The sequence below is a fragment of the Tupaia chinensis genome, unplaced genomic scaffold, assembly GCF_000334495.1.
Source record: "Tupaia chinensis unplaced genomic scaffold, TupChi_1.0 Scaffold000426_1, whole genome shotgun sequence".
Classification (NCBI taxonomy): Eukaryota; Metazoa; Chordata; class Mammalia; order Scandentia; family Tupaiidae; genus Tupaia; species Tupaia belangeri.
Window position 1 is genome coordinate 2,863,346 of NW_006159931.1, and position 3,167 is coordinate 2,866,512.

At 43.7% G+C, this 3,167-nt stretch overlaps 1 protein-coding gene across 1 annotated transcript in view; it reads right to left on the reverse strand.

Moving 5' to 3' along the window:
- SEL1L3 (SEL1L family member 3) overlaps window positions 1-3,167 on the reverse strand; it is a gene marked incomplete in the record, with an annotated part of 122,634 nt that overhangs the window by 84,566 nt on the left and 34,901 nt on the right. Inside the window, 2 exon segments of the mRNA XM_014590294.2 lie at window positions 280-395; window positions 771-892. Coding sequence (XP_014445780.1) covers window positions 280-395; window positions 771-892 — 238 coding nt within the window.

Sequence of the window (3,167 nt, forward strand, 5' to 3'; positions counted from 1 at the left end):
GCTGAGATAATTGTGGCTATAGAGCTAGCTATATTATTTACTCATTGGCGATAGAGTTGAAGGAAGCACTTTAAAAGTTAATTAAATGGGATGGGATTCTTATGATTTAAACTTCCATCTATAAAAGTTTGATTTAGCAAGTGCGCCGTTGTAAAGAGTCGATCATGTACCACAAATTTGCTTTTGCAGATTTTCTTGTTCCCTGGCTTTACTGCAATGCTGACTGAACTTTAAGTGAAAATGTGAATACCATTCATGATGCAGGGTGCATACAGATACCTGGCCTCCATTAAAAGAGATATCCAGCCGAATCCACTCCTTCAAAGGTAGGGTGAATTTAGTTTTTACTGCAAGGTCTTCTCCTTTGACAAGATGCATTTGAATATGCAAATGACCTAAAAGGAAAATGGAAGCTCCTGAAAAAATGACCAAAAAACACCTAGAAGGGAATGAAGTAGCTATACCTTTCTAACAATGGTGCTAAAAAGCTGAACAACTAAATCAAGTTCCTTTTTTCTTTAAACAAAGATGAAGCAAAAAAAAAATCCCAAACTTAGAAATGCATTCCTTTGTTAAAAAAAAAAAAAAAGATGTTTTAAGCTTCCAGGGAGAAAAAAAAATCCAAAGTTTAATTTAAGGTCCACATTTGAAGACAATTGCTCTTCCTAAGCTGCTATGTTGACATCTTCTTTATTCCACACAGACATATCTGTCAATAGGCAGAGCATGAGAAAATTACAATATCATTTTAAAGGTTGATTTACACTCACCCTCTTCAGTAAGAAATACAGAAGGCGTGCCGTACATCTCATTAGAATCCACGAAGTACAGGATCCCACAGAGACTGGCCTTGCAGTAACGGAGTAAATAAAGCCACAAGGAAACTGTAAACCTATAAGAGTGTGGAGGGAAAAAAAATTCTGCAGATTGCTACCACTCAAGAACAGGTAATTATACTTAACAATGGCCCAGTAAATTGCTTTCTATCCTACGAAGGGGTGAATTTACCTTCGTGTTCATCACGGGAGATCCGCTTACACTGCTTGATTTTTGAGACAAAGGGGGTGGGTATAGTAACTGTGAAAGACACAAGTTATGCTCCATTGTGTAAAACTAGCAGACATTCCACCTTGCACCAAGAACTCGGTTTCTGAGCCTCTTTGAAAAATCTCACATGCCTGCTATTTGAATTCTTGATTAAGGCTTCTAAAGCCAGGCATAGAACAAAAAATCAGGATTTTAATAAGAGATGATTTGATAAGAAGCTATTCTAATTTCAATGATTAAAAGAAGAAACATAATTAGGGCTTTTTGGGCAATTTTAGTTCTGTCAAAGATAAAAGCCCTAAGGTAGAAAAATGTAATGATCGGCAAATTCTATCACTACGTGATAATTGGGACACGCATATACTATTTTAATCTCTTTTAATGCTCACGTGAGGTTTGTCAGTATCATGGTTCTGGCTGACCAATATGGAACAACTAATGTAATTACTTCTTTTGTGGACTAGGGCTGTTTTCATCAAAAAAAAAAAAAAAATTACACATCTGTGATTTGGAGAGTGAGGATGAAATAACAGTGGCCAACTTAACTAGAACACAATTAGGCAAGATACGTGTTCCATCAATCATTCAGAGTGTGTTTGCTGAACACCTGCTTGATGCCACATGTGATGCCAGGGACCAGTACTTTGAAAATGGGAGGATGGAGGCTGGCAGGTGGCATGGTGATTAAAGGCGCTGGACTCCCACATGGCCGACCATGGTTCGTGTCCCAGACCTGGCGACGTGCTTTCTCACTTTCCTTCTTTTTCTCACTCTGTCCCTCTCTGGTCAAATTTTGCAAAAGAAAGAAATAGAGAGGGAAGGAAGGAAGGAAGGAAGGGAGGGAGAAAGCAAGGAAGAGAAAATGAGAGGATGGAAATCATTGCATTTTGTGCAGGAAACATGAATCGAGGTCAAAACAAATGTACCACGTTCTGTCATTTTTGCCAGTAAACAATTTGCAATTCAGGTCACAGCAGTGGTGACTGCAGGTTCTTTGGCGATACATCTAAGCAAGTGCTTTATCACAAGGGTCCTCAGGCAGCAGACTGGTGCCAGTCCATGGCCTGTAGGAGGCTGGACTGGAGACCAGCGCCTGGGCCACACAGCAGGGGGTGGGCCGTGGGCGAGGCTTCGTCTGTGTTTGCAATCACTTCCCATCGCTTGCATTGCTGCCTGGGCCCCACCTCCTGTCGGATCAGCAGTGGTACTGGATTCTCATGGGAGCTGGAACCTTCCCGAGCATGACTGTTTCACTGTATTACTACACAGCAATGTGTTAGTGTTGGAAATGGCGTGCACAGAGGAGGTGCTGCACTTGGGTCATCCCAGGGCCAACCCCTCCACTTCCGGGGTGGAATTGTCTTCCATGAGGCCAGTCCCTGGTGCCAGGAAGGTTGGTGACTGCTGCTTTAGAATATTCTGAGCCTCATAAGCTGGCCTCAAAATCAGTAGTACGATGTGCAAACAGATGGTGCCACAGAGCTCCCTCCTGACCCACCCAGCTGAGCAAGCTCGTGAAGATAAGTTATTACAAGGAAGCTTAGCAAGAACATACGCTCGGTAAAGTGACTCAAGATCTCTCTACAGCCAGCCACATGGCAAGAATTAAATCACTCTGCTAAATCCAGCCCGTCTGAGGTGAACTAAGAACCATTTTCAAAATCTTGCATGAGCAAAAAGCATATATCTGGATTTTGCTGAAATCATTGGAGGAGATCAGAAGTTGTGCAATTCCAAGCAGCTCACCCAACCTCCCAAGGCAGGAAAGGCAAAGCCAAGGCTGTAATGGGAGTTGGCTCTGGCTGGCTGCCCCTGAAACCTGGCGAGGCCTCGGGCTTCCACACCTTGCTGCCCACTCATGTCATTCCTGGGGCTGACATGCAACAGCTAAGGCAAACCTGGAATTGCCAAGTGCAAGAATGATTGAAGGGCATTTGAGGTTTTCAGGTCCACACATTCTGCCTCACACGGGGAGGTCATCGACTCAACATTTTGGCAAAGCGCCCAGGAAGGTGTGTCTTCCTGGAGAGATCTTCCCCTAAGCTGCTCTGGTCTCAGCTGAAAAGAGCGCCCTGGCCACACCCCCCCCCCCCCAACTGCCCCCCTTTCTAACTGGGGAC